We start from the raw sequence: 17063 nt of genomic DNA on the forward strand, positions 1-17063 counted from the left end.
AACATCAGACACCTGCAGTCAGAGAGAGAGAGAGAGAGAGAGAGAGAGAGAGGTCCTGAGGAGAGAGAGCTGCTTGTCTGACTGTACAACAGTGCCACCTATCTGTGAGAGACCGCGTCACACCTGTTCTGAGATCAACACACTCAAATACTGAGACAAACACATCAAAACCATTAACCAAACACATCAAAACCATCAACCAAACACGTCAAAACCATCAATCAATCAACCAAACACATCAAAACCATTACCCAACACATCCAAAATCATCAAAACCATCAACCAAACACGTAAAAACATCACTCAACCAAACACGTCAAAACCATCAACCAAACACGTCAAAACCATCAAACAGTCAACCAAACACGTCAAAACCATCAATCAATCAACCAAATACGTCAAAACCATCAACCAAGCACATCAAAACCATCAACCAAACACGTAAAAACCATCAATCAATCAACCAAACACGTAAAAACCCATCAACCAAACACGTAAAAACCATCAACCAAGCACATCAAAACCATCAACCAAACATGTAAAAACCATCAATCAATCAACCAAACACGTAAAAACCACCAACCAAGCACATCAAAACCATCAACCAAAGACGTAAAAACCATCAATCAATCAACCAAGCACATCAAAACCATCAACCAAGCACATCAAAACCATCAACCAAACACATAAAAACCATCAACCAAACACGTAAAAACCATCAATCAATCAACCAAACACGTCAAACCCATCAATCAATCAACCAAACACGTCAAAACCATCAACCAAGCACATCAAAACCATCAACCAAACACGTAAAAACCATTAATCAATCAACCAAACACATCAAAACCATCAACCAAACATGTAAAAACCATCAATCAATCAACCAAACACGTCAAACCCATCAATCAATCAACCAAACACATCAAAACCATCAACCAAACATGTAAAAACCATCAATCAATCAACCAAACACGTCAAACCCATCAATCAATCAACCAAACACGTCAAAACCATCAATCAATCAACCAAACACGTCAAACCCATTAATCAATCAACCAAACACATCAAAACCATCAACCAAACACGTAAAAACCATCAATCAATCAACCAAACATGTCAAAACCATCAACCAAACACGTAAAAACCATCAATCAATCAACCAAACACGTCAAACCCATCAATCAATCAACCAAACACGTCAAACCCATCAATCAATCAACCAAACACGTCAAACCCATCAATCAATCAACCAAACACGTCAAAACCAATCAATCAACCAAACACGTCAAAACCCATCAATCAATCAACCAAACACATCAAAACCATCAACCAAACACATCAAAACCATCAATCAATCAACCAAACACGTCAAACCCATCAACCAAACACGTAAAAACCATCAATCAATCAACCAAACACGTCAAACCCATCAATCAATCAACCAAACACGTCAAACCCATCAATCAATCAACCAAACACGTCAAAACCATCAATCAATCAACCAAACACGTCAAACCCATCAATCAATCAACCAAACATGTCAAAACCATCAACCAAACACGTAAAAACCATCAATCAATCAACCAAACACGTCAAACCCATCAATCAATCAACCAAACACGTCAAAACCATCAATCAATCAACCAAACACGTCAAACCCATCAATCAATCAACCAAACACGTCAAAACCATCAATCGATCAACCAAACACGTCAAACCCATCAATCAATCAACCAAACATGTCAAAACCATCAACCAAACACGTAAAAACCATCAATCAATCAACCAAACACGTCAAACCCATCAATCAATCAACCAAACACGTCAAAACCATCAATCAATCAACCAAACACGTCAAACCCATCAATCAATCAACCAAACACGTCAAACCCATCAATCAATCAACCAAACACGTCAAAACCATCAATCAATCAACCAAACACGTCAAACCCATCAATCAATCAACCAAACATGTCAAAACCATCAACCAAACACGTAAAAACCATCAATCAATCAACCAAACACGTCAAACCCATCAATCAATCAACCAAACATGTCAAAACCATCAACCAAACACGTAAAAACCATCAATCAATCAACCAAACACGTCAAACCCATCAATCAATCAACCAAACACGTCAAAACCATCAATCAATCAACCAAACACGTCAAACCCATCAATCAATCAACCAAACACGTCAAACCCATCAATCAATCAACCAAACACGTCAAAACCATCAATCAATCAAGCAAACACGTCAAACCCATCAATCAATCAACCAAACATGTCAAAACCATCAACCAAACACGTAAAAACCATCAATCAATCAACCAAACACGTCAAACCCATCAATCAATCAACCAAACACGTCAAAACCATCAATCAATCAACCAAACACGTCAAACCCATCAATCAATCAACCAAACACGTCAAAACCATCAATCAATCAACCAAACACGTCAAACCCATCAATCAATCAACCAAACATGTCAAAACCATCAACCAAACACGTAAAAACCATCAATCAATCAACCAAACACGTCAAAACCATCAATCAATCAACCAAACACGTCAAACCCATCAATCAATCAACCAAACACGTCAAAACCATCAATCAATCAACCAAACACGTCAAAACCATCAATCAATCAACCAAACACGTCAAAACCATCAACCAAACACGTAAAAACCATATAGATAGATATTTAGTTTTTTTCTAGTCACATACATGGACTGTTTCCCAGCCAATCACAGTGAAGGGAAATAATGTATGTCTGTGTGACTGTTTATATATATAGCCTATATATATAAACAGTCACACATATATACACATATTGGAATCAGTTGTTGAGTCTGAGCACTACTTGACACACACACACACACACACACACAGGTTGTATTCTAGTGACGGTTCTGTCTGAGAACTTAGAAGACAGCTGTAGGTTTCTCGTTCAGATATTTTGAGTCTGTTCTGTGAAAGATTTAGTGTTCTGCTCATAAACACACAGATTATGCAGCTTCGCATGAAATCTTTTATGATCTGGTTAGACGATATTGCTAATAGTTGCTCTGAGACTTTTTAAAGTCCCTGTAACCTCAGCCATTGTTAAACCAGCGAATGAAAGGTCTGAGAATAATGCCCATCTGCCATCTTCATATCTTTGTTCATCAAAGTTTTGGACGATTGAATGAAACAACGAAGGTTTCTGGCGCTCACGACTGTATCGGATGCTGTCAAACTAGAGTCTGATCAGTCAAGCTAGTGTGTGTTCATTCTGATGCCGCTTTTAAGCCCAGAAACAATCGATTGCAGGATTGCCACGCGTTTAACCTTGAGAAGATGTATGGTGGAACGATCACTCAACATTCAATCTCACAGAAAAATGGTGCGGTCGTTCTCCAAACAGTCGTCTGTAATGCGAAAGCATCGGCTGTGTGCAGAGCTGAACATTAGATGGCGAATCAAACCGTAAGTGAGGCATCCATCTTGTCGTGTGAAATTGAAGTGGTGGCGTGTTCTCAAACGGCCCACGGTTGACTGTACGCACACGTGCTGATCTTCTGTTCCTGCTGATAATGTAAAGCAGACTGAACACGCTGGTTCCCCGGGTCAGTGCTTAAAAGTGCTTAAAGCTTAATGGACTCATGCACGGCTGGCCAATTCAATTCCTCAAAGAAGATGAAGAACAGGGCCGAGAATAGAGGGACATTCTTATTCAGATTCGCGGTGCAGCGACGGAAAGGATGTTTTAATTTGGACTCGGTAAGTACTTTCTGTTGCGGTTCTGCACGCGACAACAATCACACAGAACGATTAGTGGCGTCTGATTCAGGAATGATTCTTTTAGCTGGTTCTCTTTAATGAGTTTTACAAAAACACTCACAAATCAGTCAACTCTATGGTTATTATGTTGCCAGTTCCAGATGTATATATATATATTGAAATAAGTATTCGCGCTAAATATATATATATACACATACATACTTATGTCAAATAAGTTAAATAAACAAAAACATATATAAATTAATAAACAAATAGATTTATATACTTGCCAAAGCAAATTTTTACTTACATTTGGTGTTTTTATATTGTAAATTGTAGTAAAAACTTCAAAAACAGTAACAAATCAGATACAAAACAGAAATCAGACTTGAACTCTGGTTATTATGTCGCCTAATTTAAAAACAAATAAATTTCATGAAGAGATTTATTTAATTGAATCGCTCAAAAAGAATCATGAATGGAAAGATTCGAACCCTTCAGTTTGAATCAATTGAATGAATGAAATACACTTTATTGTCCCCAAAGGGGAAATTTGTGTTGGACTCAAGGTGTTTACATTGACATTGAAACATTGAAATGCATACATTAAAAACACTAGTATAATAAATAACAATTCATATACACACACATACACACATATACACATCATTCATCATTTAACAATTTAATTGAAAAAGGGATAAAAGACTTCTTAAAACGGTTGTATCTACACATCGGAAATCTGTATCGTCTTCCAGAAGGTAACAATTCATACTCAGTGTACAGAACATGCAATGGATCAACCACGATTTTATGTGCTTCTCTCAGAACCGATTGTTCATATAATGACTCAAGAGGCAAAAATTATTTTCTCCCGATGGTCTTCATCGCTATTCTAACCAAACGTGCAAGCTTCGACTTTACCTGGATTGTAAGGTTACCAAACCAAACCGTAATGCCATATCTAACTATGCTCTCTATAACTGCCGAATAAAACAACCACATAATTTTCTGGTCAACTCCATAAAGTCTGAGTCTACGTAAAAAATACAGCCTTTGCTGCACACGAGAACAAATTGAGTCAACGTGAATCCCCCAACTAAGTGTGTTATCCACGTAGATACCAAGGTACTTATAGGAACATACTTGCTTAATTGATTTTCCATGTAAAAGCACTGGTGTGTGATCACCTATTGATCTAAGATCAAAAATCATCTCCTCAGTCTTTTCTATATTAAAAATAAGATGATTTAGATCACACCACTCTGCAAACCTTGATATCACTGAGAAATAAACTGACAAATCGTTCTTCTCATACAAAAGACTAAGTATAGCTGTATCATCTGAGAACTTCACTATAAAATTGTTATGATCACAACTTGAACATTCGTTAGTATACAATGTAAATAAAATCGGAGAACTAACACATCCCTGTGGAACGCCTATACTGATATGTTTCAACTCCGATAAAGTATGATTGACTCTAACCTGTTGGGTCCGATTAGTCAGAAAAGAAAGATACCACTTAATTAAAAAGGAATTAACATTAAACATCTTCAATTTCTGAATTAAACGGTGGGGCTGAACTGTATTAAAAGCAGAACTAAAATCAACAAATAATAAACGTGCATAAGCTTTTGGATTTTCCAAATGTTTAGTAATAAAATAAGTCACAGTGTTAACAGCATCTTCTGTACTGCGGCCCGGCCTGTATGCGAATTGTAATGGGTCAAGTACAGAGTTAACTTCAGTCTTTAAAATAGACACCATATACTTCTCAAAACTTTTCATCACACATGATGTCAAGGCCACTGGCCTGAAGTCCTTATTTTCACTTGAACCAGTTTTTTTTGGTAATGGAACAATAATAGATTTTTTCCATAAATCAGGTATGATATGAGAATCCACCGATTGCTGAAAAATTGGGCACCATGCCGCAGTTAGTTCTTCGGCACAAGATTTTAACAATAATGCCGAGATACCATCAGGACCTGTGGACTTCTTGGTACACAGTCGACTGAATATTGAACAAACTTTCTGCTGGTCCACAATGATCCTATCAGATGTGTTCTCGATTACAAGTGAATCCAAAGCTTCTCTACATTCCAGTACACAGTTCTGTGTGTCAAACCTGAGGTAAAAGTCATTTAATTCAATTAGCTGTTCTGGATGGTTCACGGTGTTTATGTATGTATGTACACACACACACACACACACACACACTAACCCGACCCCTAAACCTACCCATCACACACAACTTTCTGCATTTTTACATAAAAAAAAACACACCTTGAATTACTTTATTTTTATGATTTACAAATGAGGACGTCCCTAAAGGGAGGTTTTTGGAGATTTTGTCAGGTTTTGGTCACTTCTTAAGTTAAATAAGTCACATATAATGAAAAAATTATATAGAAAAATACAATAAATAAATTACAAATAGATTTATATGCTTGTCAAAGCCACAAATATATTTATTAAATATATTATTTAGGTGCTTTTTAAATGATATATTACAGTAAATCTTTCAAAAACAATCACAAATCAAGCTGAACTCCGTTATTGTGTAGCCTGATTTACAAACAAACAAATTTGCAAGTTCGTTTAATGGATTCACTCAAAACTAATCATGAGTCAGACTCAAACACACTCAGAGATTTGAACCGCTCAGTTTTTTGTTCGAATCAATCAGAGTTTCTGGACTCATTTAATGATTCACATGTCATTACTATACTGACACTACTAATGGTTATGAGCAATTATTGGGTGCTTCCTAAAAAATGCATAAAAGAATCATAAATGGAAATAGGGAGCTAGAAATCGTTAAATTCCTGATGAGTGCCAAGAAGGAATGAAGGAATAACTCAGTCTCTTCTAATTAAATAAAAGTAGACGATACATCTCTTACCCCATCTGTCCGTTCATGAGCAGGAGGAGGTTATAGATGTGAGAGAAGATGAAGAGCGAGAGGATCGTGCTGAAAAACATGGTCATCCAAGAGCCGTGATCCTCACGAAACATCTTCAGACGCAGGACACGACCTGAGACGCAACAGAGATGCAAAAATTATTCAGACACCAGATACAGTGACTGACTACCAGTAAAAATTATAAACATTTGGGAGCAAACATGATTGGGACACTTTGAGCTGATCATGTTCTGCTGAAGTGTGTGTCTGTAATTGCTAATGCTCTTTTTACACACACACTGAACACACTGAAGCATTGCTTGGTCACTGGTTGAGCTAAACTGGTCAGATATTCACTGGACAGATATTCAACATAATTCATGTGTGAGACAGTCTAACAGAAGGACCAAATATCAACTGAGTTCTGCTCATATTTTATCACCATTTTCTAAACTATAGCGAATAAACTGTGAGAAATATTGAAGGCGTCTGGATATATTTAGGTTTGACTGTACATTATCACTATAAAGCGACGTGAGTGATGCACACGTTTCCATGCTTGACACATAAACATATCGTACATGAAGTGCATATGATGCAAGATAAGCAGATTTCAGCTTTATTTGAATGAACAAAAATGTGTTTAATGGTTTTAATTTTAGTTAATGATACGCTTGCAGCGCAGGCAGTTTCTGTTCATGACGGCATGACCTTCACTGATCCAGACGCGATAATTACACCTGGAAAGCTCCATACAACTAATCATCTCTTCAACCTGTAATTTCTGCTGATTAAACCGTCTGTCCCGGCGTTGGGCGCCAAGTCCTGCCTAACAGACCGAATAAACCCGATAGATAAAGCTTCTGTAATTTCAGCGATTGATTCTCAGAACCCGAGGTTTGGCTTCATGAAGAGGCTGACATCATTACAGTCGCGCTATTCATGACCTGCGAGGAAATCTCCATTATTTTCTTTCACCTGAGGATCAAATGACAGTCCGGAACATCTTTCTTTGTCTCCGGCGCGCTCTCGCTCTCTCTGAAAGCGTGAGATTGATTCGGATGTCCGTGGATCCGCTCTGAATGTTTAATCGTGCCCTTCAGCGAGACTCTGAACTGTGGCGGAGGTGACTTCAGTGTGAGGTTTCCACGAGTGTCTGTTTAAAGCGATTAAAGAAGACTGAAGTTAAAGACGCTGTCAGTAGCGCTTACACGCACAGAGTCTGATCACTCCACACGCGGCCAGCATTTAAACTACACTTAACAGCTTCAGTTATCAAACCCAGTGAGCTGCCTTGCTGTCCACGCCCTACATAGGGGTCATCCTCACTGACATTAATGGATGGACGGACAGACGGATTGATGGATGAATGGATAATTGATGGATGCAGGGATGGATGGATACAGGGATGGATGAATTCAGGGATGGAAGAATGAATGGATGAATGGATGGATGGATGAAGGGATGGATGGATGAATGGATGGATACAGGGATGGATGAATTCAGGGATGGATGGATGAATGGATGGATTCAGGGATGGATGGATGAATGGATGGATACAGGGATGGATGAATTCAGGGATGGATGGATGAATGGATGGATTCAGGGATGGATGGATGAATGGATGGATACAGGGATGGATGAATTCAGGGATGGATGGATGAATGGATGGATACAGGGATGGATGGATACAGGGATGGATGAATTCAGGGATGGATGGATGAATGGAGGGATACAGGGATGGATGGATGAATAGATGGATACAGGGATGGATGGATGGATGGATGGATGGATGGATGGATACAGGGATGGATGGATGGATGGATACAGGGATGGATGGATGGATGGATGGATACAGGGATGGATGGATACAGGGATGGATGGATACAGGGATGGATGGATACAGGGATGGATGAATTCAGGGATGGATGGATGAATGGATGGATACAGGGATGGATGGATACAGGGATGGATGAATTCAGGGATGGATGGATGAATGGAGGGATACAGGGATGGATGGATGAATAGATGGATACAGGGATGGATGGATGGATGGATGGATACAGGGATGGATGGATGGATGGATGGATACAGGGATGGATGGATGGATGGATGGATACAGGGATGGATGGATGAATGGATGGATACAGGGATGGATGGATTCAGGGATTGATGGATGGATGGATACAGGGATGGATGAATGGATGGATACAGGGATGGATGGATGGATGAATGGATGGATACAGGGATGGATGGATGGATACAGGGATGGATGGATGAATGGATGGATACAGGGATGGATGGATGAATGGATGGATGGATGAATGGATACAGGGATGGATGGATGGATACAGGGATGGATGGATGGATACAGGGATGGATACAGGGATGATGGATGGATGATGGATGATGGATACAGGGATGATGGATAGATGGATGATAGATGGATACAGGGATGGATGGATGGATACAGGGATGGATGGATGGATGTATACAGGGATGGATGGATTGAAGGATGGATGGATGGATACAGGGATGGATGGATAGAAACAGGGATGGATGGATGGATGATACAGGGATGGATGGATGGATGGATGATACAGGGATGGATGGATGGATGGATGATACAGGGATGGATGGATGGATGGATGAATGGGTGAATTGATGAATGGGTGAATTGATGTATGGATGATACAGGGATGGATGGATGGATGAATGGGTGAATTGATGGATGGATGGATGGATGTATACAGGGATGGATGATGGAAAGCTAGAATAAGATTATCCATAAGCATGTTACGACACTAAGGACTCAATGCTCTAATACACATACACATACAAACACACAAAAAACACGAAATGTTTTTCGTTGTATGTGAGTACAATTACAAATAAAGAAATCAATCAATCAAATAATAAATGTTCAGTAATAAAATAAGTATATTTGCAATTAATGTTTCACTAAACCATGATCTTAGATGTTTTATTGCACTGAACTCAACTGACTCTTTGTGAAAGCATGGAAATTTTAACAAAAATCAATAAATTCCTTTTTGTTTTTCTAGTGGAAGCTTTGAGCTGTGAAAGTTACAGTGCGTTTCATAATACAATAAACCGGATGAGATCAAGGCCATTATGATTCAGCAGCTCGTGAACATTCATAACTCGTGATTTTCACATCTGTGTTCCTGTAACGTCTCACTCACAGAGACGACGCGTGTGTTCAGAGGCTTCAGTCACTCAGAGATCCAGGAAAGATTCAGTTCGTTCACAGTTATCAGGGAACCATCAAGAAAACTCTTCTCAAAGTGAATTATTTATTCCGCTAAGCTTTCTTAAAGTTGCATCACGTCTCGGCCAGGAGTCGATAACGCTTTTTATTCTCTCTCTCACACACACACACACACACACACACACACACACACACACACACACACACACACACACACACACACACACACACACACACACACACACACACACACACACACACACACACACACACACACACACACACACGCACAGCTTTAGCACTTCAGTGTGTTTTTCCAGCACAAGTGTGTTTGTTTAGCAGCTGATGGTTATTTTTCTCCAGAAACGGACTCTCTCCTGTCAGCGATTCATCTCTCCATTAGATCCGCACTCGAGGCCACAGACCAGCCCAAACACACACACACACACACACACACTGAATCAGCAGTGATGTATCACACAGATGATCCTGCTCATTAGACCCGAACGTTTCCTTCTGTCCCTCGTACCGCCAGACTCACTTCGGCTGCGAGAACAAGCCGTAATCATTCCTTCATTCTTCTAATGACCAGTGGATGTTTCCTGAAACTAATGTTGCCAGAGTGAGACAGTCGTGGCATTTACACTCACCCAGTCTGTGTGACACTGGTGTTACTGGTGTTACTGATGATGTTCTCTACAGATCAGCTGCAGCACAGCAACACACTAAAGCTGTCATCGTCCAGCTCAGCTCAGCTCTCATATAATGGTGTCAATGCAGGCAGATCAATAATATTGTTGAATATTAAATTAAATGTTAAATTTAATGTCCCCAACTAAGCAAGCCAAAAGCCAATGGCAACAAAGGTGAAAAAATGCGACAAAAGGTGAAAAAGGCGTCAGTAGAACCAAAACTCCATCAGTGACAGAATGGGGAAAAACCCTTGTGAGAAACCAGACTCAGTCGCTCAGTTCTCCTCTGGCCAATGAATGAACAGTGTGTGATTATGATTCAGGCATTACAGGTCAGAAGTCAGATTGGATTGGAACAATCAGAATATTATCCAGTTCCATCTGGTTTAAGATCCTGATCATCACCCCGGTATGGAGACGAGTTTGTTGAGGATCAGTGCCGACAGCTGACTACATCATGTGTTGTGGTTGTGTCTAGGCGCAGGTCCTCCATCTGATCTGGATCCGGCCGGATCCGGCTGACTACATCGTGTTGTGGTCGTGTCTAGGCACAGGTCCTCCATCTGATCTGGATACGGCCCGGATCCGGCTGACTACATCATGCGTTGTGGTCGTGTCTAGGCACAGGTCCTCCATCTGATCTGGATACGGCCCGGATCCGGCTGACTACATCATGCGTTGTGGTCGTGTCTAGGCACAGGTCCTCCATCTGATCTGGATACGGCCCGGATCTGGCTGACTACATCATGTGTTGTGGTCGTGTCTAGGCGCAGGTCCTCCATCTGATCTGGATACGGCCCGGATCTGGCTGACTACATCATGTGTTGTGGTCGTGTCTAGGCGCAGATCCTCCATCTGATCTGGATCCGGCCGGATCCGGCTGACTACATCGTGTTGTGGTCGTGTCTAGGCGCCGGTCCTCCATCTGATCTGGATACGGCCCGGATCCCGCTGACTACATCATGTGTTGTGGTCGTGTCTAGGCGCAGGTCCTCCATCTGATCTGGATACGGCCCGGATCCGGCTGACTACATCATGTGTTGTGGTCGTGTCTAGGCGCAGGTCCTCCATCTGATCTGGATCCGGCCGGATCCGGCTGACTACATCATGTGTTGTGGTCATGTCTAGGCGCCGGTCCTCCATCTGATCTGGATACGGCCCGGATCCGGCTGACTACATCATGTGTTGTGGTCGTGTCTAGGGGCAGGTCCTCCATCTGATCTGGATACGGCCCGGATCCGGCTGACTACATCATGTGTTGTGGTCGTGTCTAGGCGCAGGTCCTCCATCTGATCTGGATACGGCCCGGATCCAGCTGACAACATCATGTGTTGTGGTCGTGTCTAGGCGCAGGTCCTCCATCTGATCTGGATACGGGCCGGATCCGGCTGGCTACATCATGTGTTGTGGTCGTGTCTAGGCGCAGGTCCTCCATCTGATCTGGATACGGCCCGGATCCGGCTGACTACATCATGTGTTGTGGTCGTGTCTAGGCGCAGGTCCTCCATCTGATCTGGATACGGCCCGGATCCGGCTGACTACATCATGTGTTGTGGTCGTGTCTAGACGCAGGTCCTCCATCTGATCTGGATACGGTCCGGATCCGGCTGACTACATCATGTGTTGTGGACGTGTCTAGGTGCAGGTCCTCCATCTGATCTGGATACGGCCCGGATCCGGCTGACTACATCATGTGTTGTGGTCGTGTCTAGGCGCAGGTCCTCCATCTGATCTGGATACGGTCCGGATCCGGCTGACTACATCATGTGTTGTGGTCGTGTCTAGGCGCAGGTCCTCCATCTGATCTGGATACGGCCCGGATCCGGCTGACTACATCATGTGTTGTGGTTGTGTCTAGGCGCAGGTCCTCCATCTGATCTGGATACGGCCCGGATCCGGCTGACTACATCATGTGTTGTGGTCGTGTCTAGGCGCAGGTCCTCCATCTGATCTGGATACGGTCCGGATCCGGCTGACTACATCGTGTTGTGGTCGTGTCTAGGTGCAGGTCCTCCATCTGATCTGGATACGGCCCGGATCCGGCTGACTACATCATGTGTCGTGGTCGTGTCTAGGCGCAGGTCCTCCATCTGATCTGGATACGGCCCGGATACGGCTGACTACATCATGTGTTGTGGTCGTGTCTAGGTGCAGGTCCTCCATCTGATCTGGATACGGCCCGGATACGGCTGACTACATCATGTGTTGTGGTCGTGTCTAGGTGCAGGTCCTCCATCTGATCTGGATACGGTCGGATCCGGCTGACTACATCATGTGTTGTGGTCGTGTCTAGGCGCAGATCCTCCATCTGATCTGGATACTGCCCGCATCCGGCTGACTAATTCATGTGTTGTGGTCGTGTCTAGGCGCAGATCCTCCATCTGATCTGGATACTGCCCGGATCCGGCTGACTACATCATGTGTTGTGGTCGTGTCTAGGCGCAGGTCCTCCATCTGATCTGGATACTGCCCGCATCCGGCTGACTACATCATGTGTTGTGGTCGTGTCTAGGCGCAGGTCCTCCATCTGATCTGGATACGGCCCGGATCCGGCTGACTACATCATGTGTTGTGGTCATGTCTAGGCGCAGGTCCTCCATCTGATCTGGATACGGCGGGATCCGGCTGACTACATCATGTGTTGTGGTCGTGTCTAGGTGCAGGTCCTCCATCTGATCTGGATACTGCCCGCATCCGGCTGACTACATCATGTGTTGTGGTCGTGTCTAGGTGCAGGTCCTCCATCTGATCTGGATACGGCCCGCATCCGGCTGACTACATCATGTGTTGTGGTCGTGTCTAGGTGCAGGTCCTCCATCTGATCTGGATACGGCCCGGATCCGGCTGACTACATCATGTGTTGTGGTCATGTCTAGGCGCCGGTCCTCCATCTGATCTGGATACGGCCCGGATCCGGCTGACTACATCATGTGTTGTGGTCATGTCTAGGCGCCGGTCCTCCATCTGATCTGGATACGGCCCGGATCTGGCTGACTACATCATGTGTTGTGGTCGTGTCTAGGCGCAGGTCCTCCATCTGATCTGGATACGGCCCGGATCTGGCTGACTACATCATATGTTGTGGTCGTGTCTAGGCGCAGATCCTCCATCTGATCTGGATCCGGCCGGATCCGGCTGACTACATCATGTGTTGTGGTCATGTCTAGGCGCCGGTCCTCCATCTGATCTGGATACGGCCCGGATCCCGCTGACTACATCATGTGTTGTGGTCGTGTCTAGGCTCAGGTCCTCCATCTGATCTGGATACGGCCCGGATCCGGCTGACTACATCATGTGTTGTGGTCGTGTCTAGGCGTAGGTCCTCCATCTGATCTGGATACGGCCCGGATACGGCTGACTACATCATGTGTTGTGGTCGTGAGGATGTCTGTGCGTGTGTGTGACTGTGCATGTCTGTGTGCATTTGGAAAGCGTCTGAAAGTGTGTATGAGGCTCGTGTTAAACGCCTCTCTAAAGCTGATCACGAATCTTCAGAGAATCTCGAGTCTTGTTTCCTCTCCGTCAGCTGATTCTGCGTCTGATAACTCATGCTGTTTATTCTCCTTTCTGATGTGATTTTCACTCTAGCATTTGGAGAAATATGCATTTTTCTCTTTCGATGATTTGTTAATAAATCAGTCTGCTGTATAACTATAATGTCTTGCAAGGCAGCATGTATTGAAGTTCCTCCATAATTCAGCTTGAAAAACAATGTTTGTTTCTATAAACATGTATTTGCGTTTGACAGATGAGAACCACTGATGCTTTTATTTGCACTAATTGTGATTTTGTATTATTTCTTCGCCGCCGTAAAACCGATGTCGATGCTTCTTATGTATATTTGTCTTGTTTTAGGGATTTTTTTAAATATTTTAGCTGGAAAACAACACTCACACTCACAGACACACACGCACAAGCACACTGACACACACGCACGAGACGCTCAACCTGAAATGACCCTGTGATGATGATGTGGCCGTTTCATGTCTAGATGTTCCTGCCAATCAGAATCTCAGCATGACGGGTCATCATCACAGATATTAACCGAGTTCAGGCAGAATCTGCAACATCTGCGTCGTGATCAACCAATCAGAGATGCCGAACCCCCGTGAGGAAACATCAGCATCAAACACACACACGTTCCCAACTCCAGCCGTCTGCTTAACCTCTTCTGCCCGTTAACCCAACCGCCCATCTCCATGGAAACCGTGACGTTGAGTGATAAAACCATCGTAAAGTACTGACAAGATCTCGTAACCTGAGGAAAACACACCGGATGATTAACAACGGCCTTCTTATTTTATTCCTCGACAGAAGGAAAATGTGTCCTTTGGAGGAGTGTTTTATGATAATTATTTATGAGCTCATATTCTAAAGTGCTGTGTGAAGTGTGTAGTATGTTTTCTGTAGTGTATCGTAATGTGTAATGTGTAGTGTGTAATGTATGACAGTCTTCAGTGATTTATTGAATCAGGGGCGGGTCAATTGATTAATTAACAGGGATGAAATTAGGTCTTTATTGATCTGAGAGAGAGAGAGAGAGAGAGAGAGAGAGAGAGAGAGAGAGAGAGAGAGAGAGGGAGAGAGAGAGAGAGGGAGAGAGAGAGAGAGTGTGTGTGTGTGTACGTGTGTGTGTGTGTGTGTACGTGTGTGAGTGAGTGAGTGTCTATCTGTCCATCAGCATGTATTCATCTCCAGCTTCTCACAGCACAATAACAGATTATGATCATGATCTCACACAGTCCATTTCTCAGACACACAAACTAACAATCATTCTAAAACAACATTCATCATTACAGCAGGACTGAATGTTCTCAACCTCACACTACTCAAAATACTCATAATACGCATAATTCTCACACTACTCGCACTACTCATGATACTCACCCACGCTACTCACTCACACTACTCACGATACTAACACTACTCATGATACTCACAATACCCACATTACTCACACTGCACACACTACTCATAATACCCACAATACTCACAATACTCATAACGCACACACTACTCATGATACTCGCACTACTCACGATATTCACTCACACTACTCATGATACTCACACTGCACACACTACTCATGATACTTACGATACTCACACTGCACACACTACTCATAATATCCACAATACTCATGATACTCACAATACTCATAACGCACACACTACTCATGATACTCACACTACTCACGATACTCACTCACACTATTCATGATTCTCACCCACACTACTCATGATACACACACTACTCATGATACTCACACTACTCATGATACTCACACTACTCATGATACTCACACTACTCATGATACTCACACTACTCATGATACTCACACTACTCATGATTATCACTTACACTACTCACCCACGCTACTCAAGATACTCACTCACACTACTCACCCAAGCTACTCACTCACACTACTCACCCACGCTACTCATGATACTCACTCACACTACTCACCCACGCTACTCATGATACTCACCCACGCTACTCATGATACTCACCCACGCTACTCATGATACTCACTCACACTACTCACCCACGCTACTCATGATACTCACAATACTCATGATACTCACACTACTCATGATACTCACACTACTCATGATACTCACACTACTCATGATACTCACACTACTCATGATACTCACTCACACTATTCATGATTCTCACTCACACTACTCATGATTATCACTTACACTACTCACCCACGCTACTCATGATACTCACCCACGCTACTCATGTTACTCACAATACTCATGATACTCACACTACTCATGATACTCCCACTACTCATGATACTCACACTACTCATGATACTCCCACTACTCATGATACTCACACTACTCATGATACTCACACTACTCATGATACTCACACTACTCATGATACTCACACTACTCATGATACTCACACTACTCATGATACTCACACTACTCATGATACTAACACTACTCACGATACTCATGATACTCGCACTACTCATGATACTCACACTACTCATGATACTCACACTACTCATGATTATCACTTACACTACTCACCCACGCTACTCAAGATACTCACTCACACTACTCACTCACGCTACTCATGATACTCACTCACACTACTCACCCACGCTACTCATGATACTCACCCACGCTACTCATGATACTCACCCACGCTACTCATGATACTCACAATACTCATGATACTCACACTACTCATGATACTCACACTACTCATGATACTCGCACTACTCATGATACTCGCACTAATGATACTCACTCACACTATTCATGATTCTCACTCACACTATTCATGATTATCACTTACACTACTCACCCACGCTACTCATGATACTCACTCACACTACTCACCCACGCTACTCATGATACTCACAATACTCATGATACTCACACTACTCATGATACTCCCACTACTCATGATACTCACCCACGCTACTCATGATACTCACA

The 17063-nt window shown here is 42.8% G+C and overlaps 1 protein-coding gene across 2 annotated transcripts in view; it reads right to left on the reverse strand.

Annotated features, from left to right (window-relative positions):
* tmem117 (transmembrane protein 117) overlaps nucleotides 1-17063 on the reverse strand; it is a 73315-nt gene that overhangs the window by 38078 nt on the left and 18174 nt on the right. For both annotated transcript variants that reach the window (XM_079604678.1, XM_079604679.1), the window contains exon 3: nucleotides 6676-6808. In XM_079604678.1, coding sequence (XP_079460804.1) covers nucleotides 6676-6808 — 133 coding nt within the window. The remainder of the gene's footprint in view (nucleotides 1-6675; nucleotides 6809-17063) is intronic.

Source organism: Phoxinus phoxinus (assembly GCF_949152265.1).
Source record: "Phoxinus phoxinus genome assembly, chromosome: 25".
Taxonomy (NCBI): Eukaryota; Metazoa; Chordata; class Actinopteri; order Cypriniformes; family Leuciscidae; genus Phoxinus; species Phoxinus phoxinus.